This window comes from Melospiza melodia, chromosome 12, assembly GCF_035770615.1.
Source record: "Melospiza melodia melodia isolate bMelMel2 chromosome 12, bMelMel2.pri, whole genome shotgun sequence".
NCBI lineage: Eukaryota > Metazoa > Chordata > Aves > Passeriformes > Passerellidae > Melospiza > Melospiza melodia.
Window position 1 is genome coordinate 17,594,764 of NC_086205.1, and position 25,932 is coordinate 17,620,695.

The window sequence follows — 25,932 nt, forward strand, 5'->3', positions numbered from 1 at the left end:
CACGTCTCACGTCCCCACCATGACTGATGGCACTGGGAGTTTTAGTACAGACCTTTAAAGATCAGCACCCATGAGGCCACTGCAGATCATAAATGTAGTCCAAAAAAATTATATGAAGGTGGAGATAGTACAGGACAAAAGGCTGGATCTCCCTTGCACTGAATTTTGTGTAGTTTTGTGGGGTTTTATAATTAAGGGGTTTAAAAATCCCCTATACCTTTATTAGGGTTTTAACCAAAGCCACCTTGGCTAAATTCTTGTTCTAGCAGTAGAGTGCATTTGTGAACTAGATTCTGTGCCCACTGTCAGCCATGGGGTAAGGCTCCTTTCCCTTCTATAGGCTATTGAGATGTTTTCTACAGCAAGCAGAGAGAGAAAATAATTCTAATCTTGAACTAAATTCCATCTAGAGAGATCTGCTTTGCCTACCTCCAGCTTTTTGAGAAAAAGCTGCCAGTCCTTGAAATGTACAGCATTTTCTGATCCACTCTACCAGAGTCCCCTTCAAACTGGGAAGCGTGAGAAAGCAGCTTGGCAGAGCCTGCTTGACAAGACTTGACATCTAAATTGAACATCCAGGCCTCAAGTTCCTGATTTGATTGAAAAGCCACTGGAATTGCTTCTTGGAGACTCGAGGACTGCAGAACTGGCTGTGTGCTCCTCCAGATAAGGGCTCCTTTGTGCCGCGTTGTGTAACGGCTGCCACAGGGTTGATGTGGGCCAGGCCATAAATAACTTCTGCATAAATATTTTTAGCAAATACTTTCTGCTCTCTTGAAATACACTGGACAGCTTGAAGTGTGTGTATCTGTGTGTGAAGGAGAAGGGGGGAGCTAGCAGAGCTCCCATCGGGAGCACAGAGCAAATATCACAGCGCTCCCGATGCACAGGATAACGCGGCCGGAGCTGACGCCTCCACCCAGCAGTGTCCAGAGCAGGCAAGATGTCCCCAGAGCTGCCTTATCAGAGTGGCAAGGCCTGCTGGGCTGTGGCAGAAATATCAATGAGAGCCCAGTGTACACAGGAGGTGGATGCCAGCACAAGTGCTCTGAGCAGGACTATCCCCAGGCAAGCCTTGAGCTGCCAGCCTGTCTGAAGGGACCCCTCCAAGGCATCTCCTGACCTTTCTGATGTGCTTAATGCAGAGGGAACTGCTGGTTGCATTCCCTGTGGGCATAACCTGCCTTGTGTTCTGCACCTGAAGGGCCCTGTCTGACTCCAGCTATAAACAACACCACTAATCTCTATAGATGAGTGCACACATAGCAAGGGTTAACAGGGAAGCATAGCTGCTAGAAGACTCCAGCTACAAGAGAAAAACAAAATGAACCCTTCACACATCAGTCCTTCTACTGGGAGCCCAAAGATCCCTGAAAATGCAGAACGGGACAAGGTCACCTTCTCACATTTTCTCCCCACCCCAGAGGCTCTTCAGGAAAGTGTAAAACAGCCCCTACTGGCTATGGCTGATGGCACAGTGGGGAAGGTGCTCATTGGTACAGATCCCATGTATTTAGAATTACTGATTTTCTGACTTCTTCTGTGCAGAGCAAGCCATGAACACAGTGCCAGGCAAGATTCTGTGTATGTCTCTTCAACACCAAACAGGTCAGGAGAGAAGGAGTAGTACAAAAGCCGGGAGGAGGGGATCAAAAATAGTCTGGATTGAGGCAGACTGGGATTGCCCACCATAGCCTGTGCATTGCAACTGCTAGTGAAGGGGAGCTTCATAAATAGGGTTAACTTCACCAAAAACGTGGAGAGGGAGCAAGAACACTCAAGGCTGTGAAGCTCTCTAGCTAAAATATACACTTGGCATGCAATAGGACAGGAGGATATGTGAGTGAGCAATCTTGTCTAGTGCACTCTGCAGCTCCTGGGAGTCTGCATCGCCGAAACTCAAAGGAGCTTCTCCTGAAATTGGCAGGAAGCACCAGCACATTTTCCTTCAGTTTTTCCACAGAGACAACACAGAAGTCACATTTCAACTGAACAAACTGAGCTTAATGGCTGCAAAAATTTCTTTCTCTGTTAGGAAGTCTGCACATAACCAGGGGCAATTACCTAGACTAAGGTATCTGGAAGCACTCAGATATCCACCTTTCAGAACCTTTTATCGAGGGAGGTAATAAGCCATACGTTACCATAGGAGAAGTGATCTCTGGTGACTTTCTGGTAATATATCTCAATCCATTTCTCAGACTTTCTGTGAGGGTTAGCTTGCCTAGCTGTATTCATCAGACACAGCTGATGTGATTAATAAATGTTGACTGATTATTTAATGAGGTGATCTGAAGAGAGTTGTCTGAGACAGTAAAGGAGTTACAGGTGGGACTTGTTGCAAAGATTTTCCTTTCTACCTGCTAGCAATGTTACTTAATTATTTGGTGCCTTCTACCTTTCAAAAATGAAGGAAAATATTAATGTAACTTATCTAATATTAATCCAGTCTTCTCTGCTTGTGCAGACAGGAATGAGAGATAGCAAGAGCTTCAAACTTTCCCTAGTTACAAGAGGGAGGTTGCAGCACAAGGTATTTTGAAAGAAAGGCCAAATATCAACCTGAGAGGAAAGCAACAAAAATCAAATAATGAAGTAGGTCCAATTCAGTGATAAAGGTGACAATGGGAAATGCTGCTAAGGTGTCAGCCAGGCAGCTGGGAATTCTCAACAATAGCCCTACAGCTTGCTTTTGAGCAATTCTCTCCTTATTCCAGTGTTTCTGTAAAAGCATTGACTAAACAGAGAATAATAAATGTTGCCTTTAGTCTATGAAATGACTGGTGACAGTTTCACTTTGTAGTAGTATAATGGAGAGCAGCTATTTGCCTGCCAAGTACTGTATTTCCAAAAAACAAAAAAAAAAAAAGAAAGAAAAAAAAGAAGAAAAATAAAGAAGAAAATAAACCTATCATAAATAAAATTATAAAAGTACAGCTGGAAATGCCAGTATGAATACAATTTTTTAATTGGAATGATGTGATCTACTTATGGAATGTGAATCTACTAATGGAATGATGTGATCTACTTTCTCTGCCACATCTTTCCTTGTCCCATATCCTTTCATAAGATCACCTACTAGAGGCTAAATATAAGCCACTCACCCAGCTGAAGCAGGCGGTGACAGGAGGTGACACCCTGCAGGCTGCTCCGATCCGGCTGCTCCCGCATTTTGTGTAACTGGCAGACAGACAGACGTCTGCACACAGACGTGGGCCAGGCTTCCTGATGAAGTCAGCGCTCCAAAGCATCTGTTGTGTTGACCCCTGCACTGCAAGCAGGGCCAAACTGAACAAATTTAGTGTACCTTGAGGAAGTTTGCTGTCAGACAGCTGGGGTTGCACAAAATAAAAGTAAAGTCCCTTAGAGGAGTCACCTGACATCCACACAGCAACTGGCACACTGTTCCTTAGCCATGGAGGATGGAGAGGAAGAATATGCTGGAGACTGAAATATCTGGCTACTGATGGAGCAGAGATGTGTAAGAACAGGAGATAAACTGCTGTCCTTCAGAAAAGAATAAGAAAGAAAGCAAGCAAGCAGGTTGGGATGGAGTAGAGCCAGATGGTGAGTCCCAGCCACCTGCTGAGTCTGTCCCTCTCCAATAGTCAGGGCAGTGTGCAGAGCAGCTGGAAATATTTGGATGCTGCTTGTGTGCATGGCAATGGTTATCAGGAAGCTTCAGATTAAGACAGGCAAGACAGAGGAGTAGCTAAATTAGAAAAGAAGATGGGAAGCTAAATCATCTTGATCTAGTTTTACAAAGTGGTGACCTTGGGTCCCCCTTGGCATAAAATTCATGTAAGAGGAATTGCAAGCAGTTGAGCTGGACTGAGCAAAGCATTAAGTTTGGAGCGAGCTCTGGGCATCTTCCCAATTATGTCTGTGTGTAGGAGCTTGGCAGGAGTGAGAGGCAGCATGTGGGAGAGGTCTGGCTCACTGCTAACAACAAAAAGAAACAGAAGTGCAGGGTGTCCCCAGGGAAAAGGGTAACTTAGCCCAGCCACTTAAGTCTTCTTATCTAACCCCCATAAAAGCAATAATGAATGCTTAAAATTAGTGATATGAATGGATCCTGATGACACTGTGGGCATTTATTAAACTGTAGCCTTGAAGTCCTCAAGGGAACTACAAGTATCGAGCCAAGCCAGCAGAAAACCGGGAACTCAGCACTAACAGAGAAGCCTAGCAGGGGATCTGATGGTTATTTGAGGAGCTGGGTGGTAGCTACATGTTAACATAGCCCAGATACCCTCACTTTTCTTCATTCAAGTCTAGATTGGTGACAAATGAGCCCAAACTATTGTTTGTGTCAGATAGGACTCTGACAGTATCATGCTGCTGGAGTGGATGAAGCCTGGCAAAACGTGCGGGTATCAGGGGGAAACATCAGATATTTGTTGGCTGGTTTGGGGTGTTTTTTCTTCATGTATGCAGATCTGAAATGGATAGGGAGTGTCTGAAATGCTGTTTGATGTTTAATGCAGGTAAATGAACATGTGCCAGGGAGGCTGACACTGAATGGGAGCCAGCAGCTGCTCCCTCCTGCATCCCCAAATGGAGCAGATGCTTTCGAGGCAGAGATGTGAAACAAAATGATAGATGTTACTCTTGCTTGCCTCCAGAAAGGAGCAGGCAATTAAAATGTAAGCATGAATGGAGGAATTTTCTTTCAGTGGCAACAGTGTGCACAGAAAGAGTGAGAGCAAAGCAGAAGGCAAGGATTGCTGTCTGCAGATACATCCCCATTTGTGTTGGCAGTGTACAGAGGAAAGAGCTACTAAGGTATTATCCACAGCCAAGTTCTTGGACCTGATACACAAACATAAGTGTGACTTGAGGAGCTGATATAATCTGATATGCAAACATGTTGATTTTTTCCAGCAAGCTGTAAGAATATAGTTTGAGGCTTTTCAATTGCTAGAGGGCTGGTTAGGGAGCTCATGGCAGCACTGACCTACATCTTTAATAAATCTTAACAGAGTGGGAAACTGCAGACCCTGAAAACTGAGAGTGCTGAGCCAATATGTAGAAAAGGGCACTTATAACTAATGCAGATCTGATGTGTTTATAATGAAATCTGCTTTCCAAAGGAAAATGCTGTTTTCATTTAAGTTGAAATGTTTTAAAAGGCACTAGTCTTAACAAAGGATGCTGTAAGCAAACAGAAGTGAAATACCAGACTGATTTTGACACTCTCAGTATAGCACATTTTGAGCTTTGTTTAAAAACTTTCCAAAACTTGTTTATGTTAAATAAAATATAATTTTAAATGGCAATCACACATTTTCCATTTTCATGGAAAATTTTGATGTCTTGCATTGATTTTGTTCTGCTTGAAGACAGAAGAGGAGGGAAAAAAATAAAATCAAAGAAAAGGGATTTGCTGTGAATGGAAAACTCAAGTTCTTTGTGATTCTGTCTAGTTCACTGCAGGCTCATTCCCAGACTTGTCAATATGTAACTGCCCATATGTGGAATTTCAAGGTGTCACTGTAATCAGCAGTAGCCAGTGAAAATAGCTCAATGGGATCAGATATTCCCAAATTACCTTTTTCCATCAATAGTACTTCCAGCTTGGCTGTAACTGTGGGTACATAGATGTGGTAATGTTTTGTAAGCATCACCCTGCACACATTAATAGTAGGCTTTTGGTTCTTCATCCATTAACCTATAGATCTCAGAAGGTAAAAACTCGTTATTGAACAAGTTTCTGATGGGAGTCAGTGTCTCAGTGTCTTCATGGCTGATCTGGAGATAAATAAAACATCATTTGCTAATAACCACGGCAGATGGAACAAGGATTGCCTGTCATCACCATTTCCCGCTTCACCAAGCATGCAACGTGATCTGCCTTGCCTGATGAACTGGCCCCAAGCAGGCACAGAGCACTGTAACAAAAATTCATCTAAGACCATGCCAGTGGAATGCCCAGAGACACCTCAGCCCTAGCACTTCCTTGGGAAAGGTGTTGGACACAACAGGCAATCAATTCCAGTTTCCCACTGAGATGCAGTGGGATGAAGAAGAGAGTCAGTGGGAAGCAGAGGATTCCTGCAGGTCAGGGACTTCAGTTCCTTGTTCAGCCCAGGCAACAGGAGAGACACTCTGCCACCTATGGTCTGAAAATTATTAATAGCAAAGAAAAGGAAGAAAATCTTTTGGAAAACAAAATCCTTTCATGGGCAATGGATTGTCAGATGATTTGGCAATAGAGTGCAAGTACTCCCACAGACAGAAAAATACCTGAAAAGTCTCTTTGCTGCAGCAGAGGCGTAGAAACATCACCCCATCTGGAAGCAAAACCCAGGTTACACAACAATCAGACACAATATTAAGGCTGAGGCTGAATATTCACTTGAACAAATACTGATGAGTTGGGAAACTCATTGGCGTTTTCAAGCCAAATGAGTTGGTGGCAGATACATTTTAGTGAAGTACAAATCATTAGCCTGATTACAGGCACATCAGTGGAAATGCTGTGTCCCCTGATGTCTGGCCATTACTGTGTCTGGTGCTACAAAGAATTCAAGTCATATTCTTCTGCAAACCGTTCTGTAGCATCTCTATGTGTCATTAACACCTTTGCAAAAGGGGCCTGCATGGTGCGTTTTTCCAGAACAGCACCACATTTCTTTGGATGTCCAGTGAGGCCAAATGCCTGGGTGGTGAGCAGGGAGCACATATATCCCCCTATAGACCCTGATATGGTCTGCCTTCCCCTGCTTGACATGGCTCTGGGTTTTACTCCTAGGCTGGGTGTGTCACACAGGGCAAACACCATCCTAGAGGTGGTGCTGCCCTTCATAGATATTGGTGGTGAATCAACCACAGAAGATAAAATATAAATGTGGAGCAAGGATTAAAGGTTGGAAGCATTTTCCCCCTGTTTCTGGCATCTGTTGGTTCCTTCACAATCTTGTCATTGTTTGGAAAAATGTCTGCTATAAATACACTTAAATCAGATGCTCTGAGATCAGCATCTAGTGCAACAGATGAGAATAGAAATCTGTTTGATGTTAGAAAGAGAGTTTCTTGTAGTTCTTGCAGGTTAGTGATTCATATGGCATTTCAGATGTGAGGAGCAGCCCACTATTGGCATGTCCAGTGGCACTTGCGAGGGAGAGACCTCCTAGGCAGCAGGACAGTCACTGCAGTCACTAAAGTGAAGACAAGTTGATGCTGAGATGGACCATGTGGCTTCTCTCTGCCCCCTAACTGTTTAGTTACCCATGTTCAGTGTCTTCCTGACAGCACCAGCCTTCTACAGTTTAAAAACCTCTAGAAAGCAGTGGAAATATTGTGCAAACGGCTCTGCACATCATTACCTGGTAGCCTTCTACCATTGCATCCTTAGATAGGTATTCAACTTTGTATAAGTGTTTTTATATTAAGATAGAGTAGAAATTGTACATATATACTAACTCTGCTCCTGCTGAACTGTTCTTTTGAAAGAACCATGGGGGGTGAAGGAGGTTGTAATACTGTGCTGCCAATTAACTTTGGAAATGATGACATCTTTGTATTTAATTGGCAAATGCACGGGTATCAGAGAAGAGAGCAGTGAATACAGTCCCTCTGCACCAGTCGGTGTCAGATGGGACATGAACAGATTTTACAGATTTTCAGAGAGCAGAATTCAACACTGCAATGAGTTTGTTCTGGTCCTAAAGTAGGACATTGAGATGAGATATAGGGTATCTCTAACACCTTCCTCAGCATGAGAGACAAACACAATGGAAATTGGTTCTAGGGTTTCTTACCATATCCTTGCTCAGACATCCCTCCAACATGATGTGCCTTTGGCCTCTGGGACCTTGGCCTTGGGAGGCAGGGTCTCTGCACACACTGGAAATCCACCATGTCTCAGTATTTGTTATGAGAGCAAACAAGACCCTGGATCCATTTGATGAGTCAGAAAAGAAGTGGTAAAATTGCACTAGCTCTGTTGAAGCATCAGGAAAAGCAATGGTCATTACTAGTTTGCATTTGTTCTTTCATGAAGAGATGACAGTTTGCCCCAAAAGGCTGCATCTGGCCATTTTTAGCATCTGTGAGGAGCTCCAGCTGCTGTTTCCTCTATCCATTGTTGTAGTCAACCAAGACAATACCACACTCAAATAAGGGCAAAGTCCATAAATAAAAGCTGATTAAATGCCAACAAATAACAAATATGTTGACTCTGGAGGCTGATTGATTACAAATTATTTATATTTTGTAGCTGCACTTTTCATCACTACCAGACTCACTGACAGTACCATCCCACATTTAATTGTAAGCAACTGGAGTAATTTCATGGCATTTTGATTACGTCTCACAACACATCCTGCACTGTGTCAGCTTGCTCTCCAAATATCTCATTCCTGCTTCTCCTCTGATTACTGAGAATAGCCACATATGGACAAAGCTTTTCTGAGCAATTTACAATGTTTCCGATGGAAATTAGAGAGAAATCCACACCTGGAAACTTCTCCAGTATCTGAATTTTTAACTCCTATGAGTTGGTAGGGGTTTGTTGCCTTTTTTTTTATTTAGATTGACTCAGCACCAGGTTTTTTGGTTCCTATTTCTCAGTCTGTTGCGGGAGGCTGTTAGGATTCAGCTCACAGAGGCTTCTAACAGGAGAGCTGTCAGCTGTGCTTGATCTCAGAAGGAAAGGAAAGGAAAAAGTCAGGGCAATACTGAGGAAGAGGGTCTGCTGAGGGAAGGAAAGTGATATATGAATTATAACTGGATTTCAGCACTATTAAAATGGGTGAGACATGGCCCTGTTCTTCCTCACAGCTCCAGCAAGTTCACCTGAGGCCATCAGATAAAGGTCCTGAGGCCACCTCACCCTGTAGCCCAAGGGCTCAGATCATATTTTCAAGGCAGAAGAAAAATAATTACTTGTCAATCTGATACACAATTACTGGACTCACTAGAGTGGTGAAGGAGACCTTTTTTGGTCTCAGGGAAAGGAAACAAATGCAGTGTATTAGCAGATCTGTCATGCCAAAGCATCAGCTGAAGGCGAGCAACTGGCTGCCAGGATTAGCACCCTTCCTTGGTGGGGCGAGGAGTCCTTACACAATGTGGAATGAGGCAAATTAAGTTTTCAGTGCAGGAGAAGAATGGGAAACACTGCTGACAGCCAGCTCAACAGACTGATGAAACAGCAGCCCCAGGGAGACTGTTCAAAGGCTCTTTTGGTTATTTAATGAAGTGTGGTTGAGTTTTGACCCCTCAGATTCAGTGCCGGAGGTTTTCTGTGAGCGTTTGAGGTCTTGCTCCTATCCCTGGGCTCATTGGCTACTCACAGAATTTTTTTAATCATATTCCCTGTAATGGTTTTCTTTCCTGCTGTGTGGAAGGCCTCTCAACTGACAGAACAAATTCCTCATATGGTGAGGCAGAGATAGGGAGCAAGCCCAGGAGCACACTGCAAGCTCAGGGAACAGGAGGTGACCTCAGCCAGCTTGGGCAAACCACATCTCCAGGCACTGCCTGGTGAACATACAGCATTTACCAGTTCCTATGGAACTTTTCACAACAGCAGGTTAAAGAAATCAATTTTATTTCGAGAGAAAGGGCTTGTCTTGAAACTGTTGAGCAAGTTCTTTTAGACCATAGTGCATAACTGCAGTGGCAGGGGCTCCCATTACCCTCATTAGCAAAGTTTTTGACTTTGCAAAATGCAGGCTGCCTTTTCCCCAGGGGTTACTGCCAGCAGGATGGCTCTCCCTGCTCCCTCCCGCCCAGGCCCCAGCTCGGGCCCTGCCCTCCTGTACCCGACCCCTGCAGCAGCCCTGCTGCAAACACAGCCACGGAGTGGAAAAGCAACGCCAGAGAAACGCCTTTTCAGCTCCACTTTGTAATTTAAATTCAGGAGAAGCAGCCGGGCAGGAAGGCCCCAGCCGCTGCTCTGTGCGTGGCTGCAGGTCCCTGGCCCAGGTCACCAGCAGTGGCATTGCTGCAGTCCTCTATGCAGGCGGAGCAGTGACAGTGGCACCGTGCCAGCCTGTGACACGGCAAAAATATCCTGAGGCCGCAGCGAGTTCCTTTCAGCGGGCCAGCACCAGCAGTGCTTCGGCCTGAGGGTCAGAGCACGTAGAAGTCGTTGTTGTTTGACAGGTCACTGTAATGGCAGAGGGCCAGAGCGGGGCCCTGCGCCGGCGGGGGCTCGGCTCGGCCCCTGCCCTGAGGGCCCTGTGCCGGGGGCCGGCCCGAGCCCGGGTTGCAGAGGTGACTGTCCCACCTGGGCTCGGCCACGGCCTGCTGCTTGTGTCTGCTGCTGCCATTGCAGGAGGTCCCGCAGCACCGGCACGTCAGGAAGTGCTTGGCTCGCTGCTTGGCCTTGGACTCGGAGGCCGAGGCCGTCCCTGCGCGGGTCAGAGTCACAGGAGTGGCGCCCCGGGGCTCGGGCTGCCCTTTCAAGCGGCTCCGTCTCCTCTGCACGGGGTCCAGGCTGATGTCGGACTGCGAGGAGCAGCTCTCGTTCCAGCCGGCGCTGGCGCTCAGGCTGCGCAGGGGCAGCGCCAGCCGCAGCGCCTTCCAGAACTGCGAGCCCGAGCGCTTGGACTTCTCCCCCTTCCAGGTGACGAAGGAGACGGATTCCTTCAGCTGGAGGATGCTGGGGTGGGTGCACTGCAGCGGCCTGTACTCCACCACGATCAGCTTGGTGGCGATGGCGTTCTGGCACATGATGCCCAGCTTGAACTCCAGAAGGCTGATGCTCTTCTCTGTCAGGTAGTCGGGGCTCAGGACCACGATCATCCTGCGGCTCCTCTGGATGAAGTCGAACACGGCTTCAGTGGTATCTAAGAGTACAAGGGCAGAGGAATTGGGGTGCACAAGGAGGAAGGAGTGGGGAGAGAAAAGCTGAGGAAGCTGTTTGGTGGCATACCTGCACAGATCCCTCCTCCCACAGAGGGAAACCTGGCACAAGCTCTGTGACTTTCAACTTGCCCACTCTCCTGCTGGCAGTATTTGTGCCGTGCAGAGGGTTTTTGAGAAGGCTGAGGAGGTAAATGAGAAGCCAGGATATGCCATGATGGTACTCTGACTTCTGCACAGCGCCGGTCACGCCCAGAGAAGTGCAGGCGTTTGATAAAGGGTAGGTCTTGTTTGGGAACCACCTGCCCACAGCTTGAGCAATTCTTTGCATTAGGGGATCAAAGCAATCACATCATCCTGCCCCAGCTCAAACTGCAGGGGCTGACCCACCTCGCCCCTGTCATGCTCTCTCACCTTTAAGAAGAAACCTCCAAATTTAGAAAGCAAAAATGTCAGCCTTAAACCCCTCCACCAGTTCCCCTAAGCATGATGGGGGGTGGAAATACTGTCCTTCAAAGCATTTCTTGGGATTAATTGCAAGTTGTAAAGCTCAGGAAGAAGCTTAGCTGAAATGGTGCCAGGCAAGAGCAACATCTCTTTTATTACCAGTTTTGAAAAGCAGCAAACCTGAAGGATGTCCTTGGACTTCTACCTGTGGCTTGGGACACAGAAAGTATATTGAAAGTGTAGTGGCTAAAGGGTGAGCAGTGGAAAGGATGGGAACTATATGGCTGTGGCACTCAGCTCTTTAACAAAAGCTGAGTAATAAAACAGGAAAAAACTTTAAAAACCCATACACTTACGAAGTGCTGGTGCCTGAGATGAGAGGGGACCCAAGGACAAATTGGTGTTCAAGCAAGACAAGGATCATTAGAGAAAGAGCTCTTGCACATTCAGAGAGAAAAATCTGCCTCTAGGAGTGTCTTTCAAAGAGCTGTTCTGGGAAGAAGAGCTACCTCCTGATTCCCTTCCATTTCACACTGCTAAAGCCTTCATTCCTCAGGCTGGAGACTCTCCTCTCTCCCTGACAGTGGAACACTGCTCCTTTATATGAATAAAAATACTGTTCCTTCCCTGCAATGGCAATGCCTCTTGATTCTCCCAGCACTTGGCCGTCTCTTATCTCACAGCAAAAGGTGCACTGTGTTGCATCTGAATGTACCTTATTTTAATATGGTACAGAGCAGTACTTTTCAAAGAAGTATGACTAGCTGTAAATCTCATTGTCACTAGATTATTTGGAGACCCAGATAGAAAAAATGATCATACAGTAAAATGCTAATGGAGAAAGTAGGGCACTGTTGGGATAATAAAATACTGGAATTAAAATCAAATTATTTTGAGGGGTTTTTCTTCTTGTATAAAAAGGTTAGTGGGATTTTTACCCCCAACACACACGGGACAACTCGGATTCATTGAAACCAAAAGTAGATGATAGTCAGTTCTGTCAGAGTTGTCACTTACCATCATGACACGTTTTTACCACCTTATTTCAAAGGCATAAAGAATTGGCAGCAATTCCTAAGTCCAGACCTCATTCAAACTTTTCTACAAGTGATTGAAATCTATTTTGAAAACAGCCAGGCTTCAACAGTTTGTGAAAGAAAAAGCTCTTTTGCTGTTTGAAAGGTCTTTCTTTTTGAAACTGGAATCACAGAACCACAGCAAAATGTAAGCAGGAGCAGCCCCTAGGAGGTCTACCTGCCTGTTCAAAAAGCCCAGGTTCAATTAACATAAATGACTCTGATGCTGCTGAAATGAAATGTTTTGATTGAGGTGACAGTGCTGGTTTTCTTTTATCAATTTTGAATTTGCAACGCTTTTTGAGACTTTTAATTTTGACACTCATGTTTTTCGACAGTCTTTTTTTTTTTGTGACTTGTTGTTTGGTTTTTTTTGCAAGGAAAGTGTTCAAATTTCCAAAGATATATTTGATTTTGAGAAAGGAATGCATTTAGACTTGGCTGACCAGGATACCTTGGGACGTTCAGTTTGCAATGTTTACCCAGCTCAGGAAAAATCCTGAGCAGACACTTCACAGTGTGCAGGTAGGATCTTCCCCCTCAGTGAAACAGCACTGGATGGGACAGACAGCAATAATACTGCAGGGGCCTGGGGATTCAATACTCTTGGTTATCTGCTTTGTACTACAAAACCTTCCATCTTTACTAAATGTTTACAAAAGGCACTGCCTATTTTTACTGGTTTACTTGTGTCTCCCCAGTTCACCCCAAAGATGTAACAGATTATAAGGGTTATGGTCACAGATCCCATATCCATAAACCTCAAATCCAAAGATGGTCACAGGTACTCATTTTGCTAATGGTCTGCAAGTGCTGGGCTGTCTCTCAACTTACCTGCAGGCAGGCAAACATGGGAAATGGGCAAGAAAGTGACTTGGATGAGAAAATACGAATCTCACTGAACCTAGAAACTGATGGGCAAAGTAGCCTGAGAGTGAGTTTGATTTCTGTGGGTTTGGCAGATTTCTAAAATTCTGATTTGATATTTAAAGCAGAGATTATGTTGCCTTCCCATCTTTCTGTCTGGTGATTGCCAAGTGAGCACTCTTCAGATCAGAGACTTTCTGTGTGTACGTGTGCACTGCTGTCAGACATCTGAGTGCTGTGTGTCACTGTGTTTCTGCTTGGGTGGTCCTGGGAGCTCAGGTGCCTCTGCAGGCACAGCAAGAAACAGCCAGGAAAATGTCCCATTCCAAGGAGAAGCCCCAAATGATCTTGATGCTTGGACTACCCACAATCATCTTTCTTTAACAGCATTTTGCAGACGTAATGGGAAGATGGTACTTATGAGAAATGCACAAGGACTGAAATGCAAAAATGAAAATGTTTTATTGAAAAGCAAAATAAAATAATACTGACACTTCACAAACCAAATCACACAAAGGCAAAAACATACAGAAAAGGGAAAATTCTGCAACAGCTGTACAACATCAAACAGCACAGGAAGGGAAGATATTTTTTCCAATTTGTGCCACGCTGTTTCCCAATGAAAAAACAATGAGGAACTTCGCATGAGCTGCATGTTGATAAATGTTAGGTTAGAGCACAGAAACTCAAATCAACTGATTCAGATGGATACTTGACAGAATCCCACAATGGAAACAGCATGTGGAATAGAATGAAATGACAGGCATACCTGAGGCACTTGCACATTTACTTTACAGTTGGGACTGGGCTTTACCCTTGGCCTGAAATACCCAGCAAAGCCAGTGGTAAAGCTCCTGGTGAGTGGGACCTGCTTCTGGACTGTTGCTTCCACACTGCTCCTTCCCTCTGACCTCTCAGGCCCCTTCCAAACCATCACACCTTTTGCCTTGTGGCTGCTCTGCTGATGTCTCTCAGTAACCCTGCTCTGGGGTTGCAATGACACCAAAGGCCACTGCAGTGTATGCCTGAGAAAGTCCAGGCCTATTAATTTGGACAACTCTTCCAATAAAATCAGCAAAATACCTGAGGAGGATTTAACTTCCTAAAATAATCAGACTTACTAAAACATCAGCATAAAACCTCTTGGTAACTCGGTTAAAAGTGAGATATGATGTGGTGAGGTCTGAGATGTCAATTCAATTTATGAGTATTTGGGAGCTGATCTTTTAAAAATTAAATGGAACCTAATACAGCTCTGTTTGGCTTCAGGGCCTTCCCTCTGCCTGCAGATCTGGCAGCTGATTACAGAGATGCTTAAAACACAAACAAAAAGGTGAAGCTGGGCACAATGAGAGGGTTGCAATGGGTTCACAAAGCCGAGCACAGGTTTGGGTGCTATCTCTTATAAATGAAGTTTTCTGGAGTGTGGGAAGCAGCTCTGTCCCTTCACAGACAACCACAGTAGAAAAGCTCATAATAAAACTTTTAAGCACCTCTGAGCAGATGAGGAGCTCCGCTGCCTCCAGTGAAGCTGACTGCAATTCTACCTGCTTAAATCAAAGCTTACTTGGGGTGGGAAAGATGAAGAGGACGGTAAGAAAGAAGCCCTATTTGTTAGACATCTGTACAGTGTCCTGGTTCCAGCCAGGACAGGGTTAGTTTTTGCAGTAGTCAGGAGGGGGCACGTCCAGGACACTGAAGTTATTCTACACCACCTTGCATTTGCAAGGGGTGGAGGGAAGGGGGGTCTCTTTTGGAGAAAAAGGGTCCCAGCATAGCGCAGCTGGGCCAGTGAAGGCAGCAGAAGGAATGGTAAATTATCAGGGGGTTTGTCCATGGAAATTATTCATTTCTTGTACCCTCTATCACCAATATTGTTGTTGTTAATGTTCATTTTCTTATCACATTATTTTTTCCAGTAAATTTTTCTTATCTCATGGCAGGATCTTTACCTTTTGTGCCTCCAATTCTCCTCTCCCTCCCTCTGCAGAAGAAGGGAGAGGGGGAAAATAAGGGGCACATGGTTTCAGGGGGAGCCCTGAATTGTGGGGTACCACTCCTAAACACAACATACAGTACCTGACACAGGGCATGGGGGGCTGTAGCTCCCTGCAGCCCTGGAATAACATTATTACTCCTAAAATGCTTTTTGCAAAGGGCAAAAGGCTTTCCTGACACCATTCAGTCCCACACCTTTAAGGCTGGGCTTTTTACTGGGACGCCCTCAAAGCTCCCAGCTCAGCTGGGTGAATAGTGCATAGACTCCTAATTGTAGTGCTTTTATAGTACCATTATAAATGCTAATGCCTCACCCACTGGACACCAAGAGAATAAATGCATGAGTCAAAGGTGACTCAGGAGCAACCATCACTAATAAAAATAAGTATGCACTTGGTGTGTGTAATACTGAACTCCACAATTAAGTGGGCAGGTCCTTGCACTAAGAGCTGCAGGAGTGTGGAGACACCTCCAGAGCCTGAAGTTTTATTTGACAACATTGTGAACCATAGCACCAGTCAATGCCAGGGCCCCGCTGTGCTTTGGTTTGTCCTACAGGAGAGATTAAACTCCCCTCCTCAGCATGAACTGTGTGATGGAGGTAAACTCACCATGCCCTCTCCTGCTGAAGCAAGGACACCTACACAGCGGGGTTTTGTGCTTCTGTTTTGTGCAAATGTTGCAGAAGCTGAGATACACTCTCTGTTCTGCAGCTTTGGGCTAGAATCAAGATGGGGAGAGACTTGCTTTGTAAAGCCAAAGCTAGTTTAAACCTAAACCCTGGATTAGAAGTGGCGACGTTGTTCAAAACCAGGCATTGAAGAGAGTCATTATAAAATCATAGAATAACTTGGGTTGGGAAGCACCTTCAAAGGCCACCCTCCCTGCAATAAGCAGGGATATATTCAGCTGGATCAGATTGCTCACAACCTTGTCCAACCCGGCCTTGAATGGTTCCAGGGATGGGGCATCTACCTCCCTTGGCAACTTGTGCCAGTGTTCTACCACCCTCATTGTAAAAGATGTCCTCCTTCAATGTAGTCTGAATCTATTCTCTTTTAGTTTAAAACCATTACTCCTTGTTCATAAAGGGGTAATTGCAAAAGGCACTACTAAAAATCTGTCCCCACTTTTCTTGTAAGCTCCCTTTAAGCACTGAAAGGCCACAAAAAGCCTTCTCCAGGGAGAACATCCCCAGCTTTCTCAGCCTGTCCTCACAGTCTTACCTACATGGACAGAACTAGTAGCTTTTAGGAAATTCAAGTAAGTTTCTGGGGTGTCCTTCTGAGTTGTACTTATATCCATGTTATTCCAAAGACCTTGGAAGCACCTTGCATGATGCTTTCCCCCAGCTAGTGGCACAGAGAGTAGGCAGGTTCAGTAGTACATTGGGGTTCCTTGTAGTGCTTGTGAAGTCCCTGAGTTTACTCTACAAATAAACATCTCCCACATGCTCCACAGCCTGCACTCATGAGAGATTTCCCTGGATTACAAGCAGCTCTGAAGGATCTGGGGCACTTGTGAGACTGCAGAGTCCCAGAGATTGGGACACTTGTTCCTATATGTGCTACAATACAAATAGCACCCAGTACGTTGTGGGTTTTTTTTTAATACTTCTGTAACAGCCATTTCCCATTGCCAAACTACCTGGATGCATCTGCTTCAAAGGAAATTTGGGGAACAGAGATGAGGAGCTTCAAAATTCCACGATCCCCACAGTGCAGCAGGAGTCTGTGATCCCACAAGTGATTGGGACTACAGACCTGGGACATGCAGGAAAGGCTCCACACTGGAGCCACCTTGCAAATTGTTCCTCAGCCTCTGCAACGGGGACTGAGGACGAGAAAGGAGTGAAGTTACTTAGGACTGGAAAGAAGCTCTGTCCTGGATGCTAATGAAGGTCCCATAGGAACTGGATCTAGGAGTACTGGCCATGCTATCACAAGGTGCTGGATGCATCCCACCTAGATAGCAAATTTAAACCTTAAGCCCAGGGCTCGTGTGGTTGATAACAAGGACATACATTTGTAGAAAGCAGGTGTTTGCATCTTCATTTCTAATGACAGAGCAATATCAAAGCTGCAGGGAAAACATGACTATCCTCTGAAATGCTTGGGACATGGTCCTTCATGGAAAAAACCCTGAGTTCCTCCCCACTCCCTGGCCTAACTTGTGGATTTTTGAGTTTGTTTTCTTGTGTTTTGGTTTGTTTTCTGACTGGGTCAAACATTTTTCAGGGATATGCATCAACCCATCAAGGCTTAAACTCCTGCTAATTTTTTTCACTGGCATTTCCACCTGCAGCTGCTTCCAGAACCTGCCCTTTGGGAACTTGGATTTCTCTCCTTTCCATTTAATGACATTCAAGGCTGCCTTGGCCTGCTTCAGTTCCTTCACTTTGCTCTTCTTGATGGCTTTGTACTGCACTAGAATGACTTTGATGTTGCCCTTGGAGGCCATATTCTCTAGGCCAGCCTTGAGCTCCAGCAGGGCCTGTGTCCCCTGCAAGACGTAGTTGGGGCTCAGGACAACAAGCAGACGCCGACTTTTCTGGATGAAGCTCAGGGTTTCATCTGTGACAACTGGGAGAAAGAAACATTGAGGTGGTTAGTGATGCTCAAGAACATGCTGCTGAGCTGCTGCTGTGACAGCAGGTGACTCTTGAAGGGGACAATAAATCCCTTGGAGGCTCTCTCTAGACTACACTGGTGCTTCCCAACCCCGTTAGTGACTCCAGGTGGGACTTCCTACACCAGGGCTGGTTCCCACTACCCCATCCAGTGGCATATTCTCCATCACTCCAGACTACCTATAGATGCCTGTCCTCCTCCCATGCTACACAGAGATAACCAAGAGAGCTACACCTAAAAGTCACTGTACTACACATCAGTGACACCACCCAGTGCTGTGAGGATGCCTTGTGGCCAAGAGGGCTTCTGATCTCAGGCTGAGATTTAGCTTCCTTCTAATGAGAGGGGGGAAAAGAGGCTCTCTGGAGCAAAGCAGGGAAACTGCCAGCTGCATAACACATGAACTCAAGGGAAAGACTCACCCTGAAGAGGCTTCAGGAAGTCTGAATATCTGTGCTAACATCCTCATCTGGCAGATGTCCAGAATGACTCTGGATACTCCCTTCACTCCTCTTGCCTCAGTTTCCCCACACAAAGTAAGTATTCACACCGTCCCCAAGTGTCCTCATGGGATAATTTGCTTTGGTAGTGCTACCATCCTAACTCCCGTTACTCATCCATCTGCTCCTGCTGCCGTCATCTATGAAAGCAGATTAGAGCATTTTTAGAACTGACTCTGAGGACTTTCAGTGAAGTGTCCCAAAAATGACATCCTCTGAGCTAGAGAAATGTCATGGTAACTGTGGATCCTCTTTAATTTTCTAACATCTGCAGGTAGACTGTCCTTGGCCATCATCTATAATTAATGTGAAAATCCCTTGTAAGTGTGAATCTAGGTGCTTGTACTCTCTGCTGCAGGATCTCCCACACTTCCTTGATAAGGGAACACTCTTGACTGGTCAGAAATTACAATGGAGAGTAAAATAATGCTGACAGACAGCTTCATTTAGCTGTCAAGCACATTTGATTAGTTCCTGTCAGCTAACTCACGGGATAATCCATCTCCCACTGTTTCTTCATCAAGGACAACATAACTCTCTACCCATGACACAGATGCACGCTCTGGAGGCATGACACCAGCTGCCAAAAGCTATTTCCTGGCCCCTGTGCTTTCCTGAGAAGGAGATTAGTCAAATCCTGGCTAAGAAGCTCCGGGGAAGCCCCAGCAGCATCACGGATGGCAGTGCAGTGACAAACCACTGCGGCAGCACTCTGCCAGGGCTGGCAGGGACTGAGGGGGGCACAGATGGAAACCTTTGGGGTAAGGTGAGGGACACAGAGCCCAGGAGAGCAGTGCTGGGAGGAAAATGACACCCTCTAAAGTGAACAGGGCAAGAAGCAGCAGAGGGAACAGGAGGGAGATGGACATCTGGTGAAAATGGCTCAGAGCAAACCTGTTCTGAGCCTGACACTGGCATCAAGGAAATTGAGTCTGGAAGTGCCATGCCACATCATTCAGGCTGTCTTCAAGGAGGAACAGCACCAGGATTGCCACTGCCTCACTGAGACACATATTTATTTACTGTCAAACTTTAAGGTGCTCCTAGATCCTGGCAACAATCTAGAAAGGAAACATAACAGAACCCAGACTGATTCTGCTCCCTTTGTCAGGTAGGTGGGCTGAGAATCCAGCAGTTCCCCCCGTTCCTACTCAAAAGGGACACTCCAATGGACTTTCCCAGCACAGGTTTTGTCACCAAAAAAAAAAGGACTTTGAGGTCCTGAGCTAAAGCCCATGAATTCAAAGCAGGGTGGCTGCACTGGCAGAAATTCAGACTTTGAACTTTTAATAGGCATCAGGATGATACAACCAACTCAGCCTCCAAAAAACTAAAAATCAAGAGTGTTGTCTAGATTTGTGCCCTTGCTGTGGAACTTGAGTGAAAGTATGTGTATCTGGACAGCTTCACAAACTTCCATTCTTGGTGATTCCCTGCCTCTCTGAAGCAGACATTATGTCCAGAACCTTGTATGGTTTATCTCAAAACAGTAAAAAAGGACTACATCTTACTGAAGAGATGAGTCTCACTACCTGCAACGAAATTGTAGCAGCTAAATTGTATGCCATATTCGACACAAACTCCCTAATTAATGAGGATGAATGGGATGCACATTATCTTCTCACTGGAAGCTTTGACACCTTCCACTCCTTCCTGAAGTAGACACTCCTGGTTTTTACAAGGATTCTCCATTACCCTCTGTGAGCTGATCAAGTATAACACTTTCCCTGCCTCTTCTAGCCTTGACGTTATCCGATTTTTTAAGGCAGCTCAGAGGGCTTGCATGAAGATCAGTTTTCTGGTTTCCCATGCTGACATTCCTGCACCTCACTCCTGGAAAGAGCAACTGAAACAACCAACACCATCCCCGCAGCAGCCATTTTGGCAGCCTGGAGCATCTGCAACACTGTCATGTGAAGCAAAAACATTAGAAGACACTAAAAAGAGTTCATTAACAGGGACAGGGAAAAAACCAAAACATGATCTGGATAGGCTCGTTGCAATCAATGATCAATACCTCAGAGAACAATACAGAGGACGTGCATGGAGCACAGTCCCCTGTGAGATACTCACTTCCCCCAGGGAGGCTGTCTCTGTCGAAGATACACAGCTTGTACCCGAACTCGTTCTCCAGGACCCCGCGCAGCGTCAGCAGCACGAACTCCTCCTCCTCGGCGTTGCGCGCGTAGGACACGTACACATCGTACTCCTTCCCGTCTGAGCGTGAGAGCACAGGGGACACAAAGGGCACAAGGACACCTGTGAGACTGCCCATGCTGGGCCTTGGACTTGCAACAGAAGCAGGCAGGAAGGCCCACTCGGAGCTCAGGCACTGCAGGTTAAGGCATGTAGTGTCACAGACATATTTTAGAAAAATCCTCTTGTTAGGATCTTTTCTCCTGAGAAGCTGAGAAGCTTTAGCTTCTCCATGTTTTGCTGCTTTGGAATGTGATTTGGAGAAGTGTTTACCCAGCATGTGAAATTGTTTTTACTTGATGACCAATGACAGCCACCTGTGTCGAGGCTGTGAGCAGTCACAAGATTTTATTATCATCCCATTGCTTTCTATTCCTTTCAAGCCTTCTGATGAAATCCTTTCTTCTATTATTTTAGTATCGTTTGAATATATAACTTTCTTTTAATATAATATATATCATAAAATAATAAATCGGCCTTCTGAAACATGGAGTCAAGATTCTCATCTCTTCCCTCGTCCCGGGACCCCTGCAAACACCACCACAACACAGATTCCCACAGACCAAGCCATTCTGTCCAGGCTTCTTTTGCCTTTTGACACCTCAGACTCTGTTCCCTCTCACTGCCATCTATCCGCACAAGCAGCCCCACCAGACAGAGACTTGCACCCTGCCTACACCCTCCGAGAGCTGCCGCGCCCCGTGGCAGCTTCACACCACAAGCTGCAAGGGCTCAAACACCCTCCTCCTCCTCCAGAGGAGAAATCTCACCTCAGAGTCCCTAGCAATGAACTCCCAGTAACACAGGGAAGAACTGAGGACAGAACGGTGGTTTCCATATCCATCCTTTTGGATGCCTTCCCGCATTTGAAAGCAGATCACTCTGGATCAGATCATGAATCCTTTACAGAGAGCCACCAGGGAAAGAAGGGACTTATTGAAACCTGATGATGTATCTTGACAATCTCTAGATTGGATGATACAGCTAGATCAGCAGGGCAGGGCCCTGGGGAGCCTGGCATGTCCATGCTCCACCTCTGCAGAGAATACAGAGGACTTCATTCTCTTTTTCCCTGAGCCAAAAACCTGACTCCTCTTGCTCTAATGAGCAATGACCCACACCACTGCACGTAGATAGAGAAATGGAAGGTCAAAATGTTATTATGCTGTGAAGAGGCTTAAAAATAGCTTATAGGAAAACTCCTCTATGAAAATAAAGGGCCTGCAGCAGGATAAATAAAAGAAAGAAAGCATTTTAACTCCTTACCTAGAATGGTTTCATCCGTTCCAAAATGAGCCCGATAGAAGAGGACCATTTCAAGCCAATACACGTGGTAGATGACTATGAGCACCACAACGAGCAGGATGGTGGCCCCCAGACCACAGGCCAGCTCCACTGTGTACTTGGGTGCTACAACTGAGAACAAAAATAGACAGGGGGTTAGGGTTAAAGAACAGGTGGGACCTTCAGGTGAGCAGAACAAGCTTGTGTCATGTGCAGCCAAACACCACAGAGGAACAGCCAGGAGCCAAGCTGCCCCTTCAGAGTAAGGTGATCAAGTCAAGGCTTTTCTGACAGAACACGTGATGGCTGGCCACCCTGGAGCCCCAGTCTGGGTTATCAGCTCTGGTTATGCTGGCAGAGCAAGTCCATGGCACAGGCTGGACTTCTGTCTCTGAGTGAGGCCCTGGTGATAGAATGACCTGTTGGTGGAAGAAACCTGTGCAGGCCAAAGCCAGAACAGGAACATGACCTTCGCAGCAGTATCAGCAAACTCTTGGGGGAACACAACTGCTCTGACTTCTAAGAGATCCAGATAAAGCATCTGCAGCAAAATAAAGGCAATGTTTACCATTCTCCCTCCCCATCAAACAGACACAGGTCTCGTGGCTTGTCCCAGACTGACACCCAGGATATTAACTAGCCATGGCCTGACTCTTTTCTACCATGAAAGAAGAATCAGAGTTCTTTACAGAAAAGCTGAAATGCTTGCAAACAAACTGGGCAACCTGTGGGCATCAAGCCAGAACATTACAGGCCCCCTCCAACTCATGCACTGTCTGTCACACCACTGCTGCCTCTTTGTACTAAGGACAGAAAATTTCTAACTGTATCCCTGGGCAACTCTGTTGGTGGCAGTTGATGTGCAAATTGGCAAACTGCACAATAACAGAACAACAGGGAGTGGAAACACCACCACATTCCAATATTTAATAAGCTGCTAATAAAACTGAATTACAAAATCGAAAATGGAAGGAATTTATCGACGTTCATTAGGTGATGAGCAGCAGAAGTACATGAGAAGGAGAGGGAAATCATCCAGAAGAAGCAAGAAATGTATATGACCTAATGTAATGGAAGAGTTGGAGCCAACACACAGAGCCACTTGCTAAAAGCCAGGTGCTGAGGGGTTGGGTTCTGGCATGCCAGATGCTCCTATGGATGTGCAGTGGGATGGGCTGCACTGAGCTTAGATAAGGCTGCTCTGCCAGCAGCAGCTAGGGATGGCTCTTGGACTTTGCTGTGGAATAGAGCAGGAAGGAGGAGTGGTGGGTAACCATGTCTGCTCAGAGCAAACCCAGTCAACTAACCAAGAACAGACCTGGGGAGGAAAAGGGAGGATAGTACAGGTCAGTCCACTAGAAAACAGTATTCAGGCACTGATATTTAGTGAAAGAATTTGAGTATTTCAGATACACTTCTGCTACATGTACAAATATTATCACCCCAGAAAATTATATATGGAGTAGGAACTCACTGACAGATGGTTTCAGCCTTTCTCAGTTTTGTGTGTGGTCTATTGTTCCTCCCTAACAATCCAGAAAAGGTTTGTCTCAAAGGAATGAGACTAAAATAGAAGGACAAGTACCAGGAAGAAAAAGATCTTCCAGTAAAGACCTCCAAGAGCTTTCTCATGCTTATAATGCAGAGTAGAGGGAAGAAGGTGTCTGGTGTGAGTTACACAAGCCATGGCAGCATTCCCTGTGGGAGAGGGGAGGTCTGGCTTACAGTAAAAGCAGGTGTTGAAGCTCTAGATGAGGCTGATAAGGAGACAGAAAAATACACCTTAATCAGGAAGCCTCACATAGCTTTTATTACTGAGAGGTGGGTCTGGGAAACAAGAACCAAATCTTTGATGAAAAAAAGATGTTGGAAAAACCCACACAGAAGAGAGCTGAATCAGTCTATACCATCCATGCTGAGGTGGTTGTATCTAGACTGCAGCATCATGACAGCAAGGAGTAAAACCAGAGAGCACCGTGGTGTGACTGTCTCACCCCCTGAGCAATGCCAGCGAGTGCAGACTGTCTTCTGGAGGATGCCAACTGCTAGGTTGTGTCATGCAAAACCCTCACACAACCAAATAACCTGAAATCATTTCAAGCAGCCTGTGCCCTCAGCTTCAGTTGTGATACAGTGTCACTGTCATACCTTCTGAAAAATACCTTTGCCAGGATTTCTTCTCCTGGGAAGATGAGAAGCCTCAGAGTAAAAAAACAATATTATCTCATTTGCTTCTCCCTGTTTTGCTGCTTTGGAATGTGGCTGGAGGTCATTTACTAACAGGTGCATATTGGATTGGTTTCATGTGAATTTTTTTTTTACTTAATGACCAATCACCATCAGCTGTGTCGGACTCTGAGGAGTCAGTCACGAGTTTTTATTATTCATTCTTGTTAAACCTCCTGTCTGTATCCTTTCTTTAGTATAGTTTTAGTATAGCATTCTTTAATATAATATCTTATCATATCATAAAATAACAAATCAGCCTCTGAGAACATGGAGTCAGATTCCCATCTCTCACCTTGTCCTGGACACCTCACGAACTCAACAGTACAGAGATGGGATAGGGACAACAGATCTGTCCTTTCTCTACCCATGAACTTGCCCATGGGGGGGCCCTTTGTTCCCTGCCTCTGAGAAATGCAGCAGTATGCCAGCAGTGCCTACAGAACAGACTGTGTTAGGCAGAAAGGCCTGATGGAACTCTTTGCTCCCTGTCCTGGTTTAGGGCAAATTTGGGAGAGAATCTCCAAAGGAGGGCCCCTCCAGAAAGCAAACCCATGTGGTCTCTCCCCTCAACTGGTTCGGGAAGAATTCCTCGGAGAGAAGTGGAAAGAACCTCTTTATTTAACAGGCACAGCACCCACCAGCACACAAAATGAACAATACCAGATGAGATCACTCTTTCACCGCTCTGAAAAAAGATGACAAATTCAGAAAGTCTCTCTTGGGGGTGGTCGCTCTGTTCTCAGTCCCTCCGGTGCTGGGGCAGCTGCTGCAGCCACAAGGTGCAAACCCTCAGTGTTCCCAGGTCCCAGTCCAGAGCAGGTGCAAGCAGGTCCAAAAAAAAGGAAAGGAGAAACAGTCCAGGAAGAAATTTGGACTGTTTAGCTAAAGTAGCTAATGAGCAGAAGCAAGAGCAAGCAGAAGCAAAGCAGAAGCAAAAGTGAGAGCAAAGCAAAAAGCAAAAGCAAAAAAGCAAAAGCAGCACCATGTACTGCCCTGTGTGTCCCGCCAGCAATGGAGGAGCGGCTGATAAGAAATCAAAGCAAAACTTTCACTCTTCAGAGCCAGTCTTGAAGGCACAGAGCATGATATCCAGCATAAACAGCACACATGAATGGGGATACAAACACCATAACGTCACCCTAGGGCACTCCCTTGCTGTTTTTCAGGGCAAGGCTGAAGGCAGCAGCAGAGCCCCCAGCGCCCCCAGCCCTGCAGGCTCCGCACCTTTCACGCGCACCACGGCCTGGCTGCGCTCCTCGCCCTTGGCGTTCCTGGCATGGCAAGTGTAATTCCGCTTCAGCTCCTCCGCCGTGGCTTTGGCCACTGTCAGAGTCCTCATCAGAGTCTTGTCTTCAAAATCTCTGGTAATTTCACTGTAAGAGAATAATTAGAGCATTACACATGTGAAAGTGCAGCAAGTTTTTAGTGACAGGTATTCCTTTCCCTGATATAACCTCTTCCTTTAAAAAGGCCAAAACACATTACTTGATATTTATAAATCAATATACACTTCAGATTGCAATACAGCTGCAGCTATTCCTTTATCTGATTTTCCTTAATATTTATTTTACCACTCATAATTTTCTCATTGCAGCTGTGCCACATTGCCTTTTAGAGGAAATGGAAGTTCTTGCCTATAAACAAGAAGATCTCATGAACTCAAGATTCACAGCTCACGTCACATTCCCTATGCAGTCCTGGATGAGTCACTTTGTCTCTCTCTGCCTGAACTGACCGTCTGCAAAATGAGGATACAGTATTTCCTTTTGCCTTTCCTTTTTCTACATTGGTTTTTGCAAATCAGCTGAGGCAGTGACTGCCTTCCACTTGTAACTCAGCATCCAGCAAATGGGACTTTGATCCTCATTTGGGTTCTTTATGTGATTCAAT

At 45.7% G+C, this 25,932-nt stretch overlaps 1 protein-coding gene across 4 annotated transcripts in view; it reads right to left on the bottom strand.

Moving 5' to 3' along the window:
• Positions 1–8,224: 8,224 nt before the first annotated feature.
• IL1RAP (interleukin 1 receptor accessory protein) overlaps positions 8,225–25,932 on the bottom strand; it is a 51,414-nt gene continuing 33,706 nt past the window's right edge. For 3 of the 4 annotated variants that reach the window (XM_063167023.1, XM_063167024.1, XM_063167025.1), the window contains exons 8-11: positions 25,267–25,415; positions 21,796–21,945; positions 20,407–20,550; positions 8,225–10,799 (exon numbers count right to left, since the gene is read on the bottom strand). In XM_063167023.1, coding sequence (XP_063023093.1) covers positions 10,081–10,799; positions 20,407–20,550; positions 21,796–21,945; positions 25,267–25,415 — 1,162 coding nt within the window. In that variant the 3' untranslated portion in view covers positions 8,225–10,080. Of the gene's footprint in view, positions 10,800–13,643; positions 17,786–20,406; positions 20,551–21,795; positions 21,946–25,266; positions 25,416–25,932 lie in introns of those variants that run through there. The other variant, XM_063167026.1, reaches the window with a different exon arrangement.